The sequence below is a fragment of the Bison bison genome, unplaced genomic scaffold (genome assembly GCF_000754665.1).
Source record: "Bison bison bison isolate TAMUID 2011002044 unplaced genomic scaffold, Bison_UMD1.0 scf7180017864537, whole genome shotgun sequence".
Lineage (NCBI taxonomy): Eukaryota > Metazoa > Chordata > Mammalia > Artiodactyla > Bovidae > Bison > Bison bison.
In genome coordinates this window covers 7,422,212-7,423,918 of record NW_011495085.1, presented here as the reverse complement: position 1 = coordinate 7,423,918, position 1,707 = coordinate 7,422,212, and the positions used below count along the sequence as shown (strand labels likewise).

General features: G+C 54.8%; 1 protein-coding gene across 1 annotated transcript in view; it reads left to right on the top strand.

The window, feature by feature from the left end:
• The first annotated feature begins 1,346 nt into the window (after nt 1-1,346).
• Nucleotides 1,347-1,707, top strand: part of SLC7A3 (solute carrier family 7 (cationic amino acid transporter, y+ system), member 3) — a 4,288-nt gene continuing 3,927 nt past the window's right edge. The window contains exon 1 of the mRNA XM_010832113.1: nt 1,347-1,707. This exon is cut by the window's right edge and continues 3 nt beyond it. Within this exon, the coding sequence (XP_010830415.1) occupies nt 1,347-1,707 (361 nt within the window).

The following is a 1,707-nucleotide window of genomic DNA, read 5'->3' as shown; positions in this document are numbered from 1 at the left end:
TGTCGTGTGTGGGGGGGGTGTGTGTTTGTGTGTGTGTGTGTGTGTGTGTGGTGTGTGTCGTGTGTGTGGGGGGGGTGTGTTTGTGTGTGTGGTGTGTAGCGAAGAGGATTGGGGGTGGGATTCCATGACGTTAGCGGCTCCGCCTCCCGGTATATATAAGGGGCGCTTGGCGCGCAACGACCCCAAGCAGCAGCTTTGAAGCCTGAGCAACCGAACTCGGTAGCCCCAACCCAACTCGGCTGAACTCAGCCTCGCTGAATCCTAACCGAGATTTTCCGCGCCCTGGGCTTGCAACAGCTCCTGGGTAAGCCTTGAAGGCCGACACGTGTGTCGGAGGGGACGAGCGAGGGTCTGGGCATACCTAGGATTCTCTGGCAACCATGGCATGCAGTTGCATCAACGCGGCCATGACCTGTTGCAGGCGAGACCCCAGTCCTGGGAGCCAAGGCTCCCATTTGCATCTAAGCCCCAGACCTTTTCTAGATGAGAGCATAAGAAACTGGGAGCTGAGTCGGGGGGCATAAGGCGGAACCCCTCTTCTCGGGTGCTAGCAATTTCGGGCTGCTCAGGGCCCCTCTCGCGGGGGGTGGGTATCTCCTTATCTTCAGATGTCGAAGCCCCGCCTCACTGTTGATGCTTGCTGGTCAGCCTTGCGGGGCGGGAGGAAGTGGGGGAGCATTTGCTTACTCCCCTGGGCGACGGCAGTGCCAGTTACAGTGTGGGCTTGGATATGAGGGATGGAACTGAGTCGGTGCTCACTTTTGATCTGTGGCCGAGATTGGTCTCCCCTCTCTCCGGGGGATCTAGGAACCATGCTTATTTGAAGCCCTGGGGGTGAGCCCCGGAAAGGAATGTGGATATTGGGTGCTAGAAGGAGGTTCTCCCCAGAGTTGCTGGCCCCTCCTGGGTTGAGTTCTGTTTAATTCCTAAAGAGCCACAGGCCAGGGGACGGAGGCAAATGAGCTTCCCTAGCTCCTGGGTTGGGGTCTAGGATAAGCTCTATAGTTTCCCCGCCAAAGAAAGAAGAGACTGATATTGATTGAGCACCTACAAGGTGCCAGACCACTGAAGGATGGGGAATTTCACGTGCCTTTTCTGAAATTGTCCTTTCACAAACCTGTGAGGTATTGTTATTCCTACTTGCAAATGAAGAAACTGAGGTTAGAGGAAGAGTGACTTGCCTTTGTCCCCTCAACATCCTCCTCCCCTCCCCCCACAATTCTTTTACTTGGTGGCATGGGTATTGTAATTCACTCTCAGAGCTTAGGGATAATGAGCCCTATTGAAGGTCTTTTGTCTTGTTTTTCACCAGGTCCTTCCTAGCATCCTCTTCAATTCCAGCTAGAATGCTGTGGCAGGCGCTTTGCAGATTTGGTCAAAAGCTGGTACGCAGACGTACGCTGGAGCCAGGCATGGCTGAGACTCGCCTTGCCAGATGCCTGAGCACTCTGGATTTAGTGGCCCTAGGTGTGGGCAGCACTTTGGGTGCAGGCGTGTATGTCTTGGCTGGTGAGGTGGCCAAAGATAAAGCAGGACCATCCATTGTGATCTGCTTTTTGGTGGCCGCCCTATCTTCTATGTTGGCTGGGCTGTGCTATGCGGAGTTTGGTGCTCGGGTGCCCCGTTCTGGTTCTGCATATCTCTACAGCTATGTCACTGTGGGTGAACTCTGGGCCTTCACCACTGGCTGGAACCTCATCCTCTCCT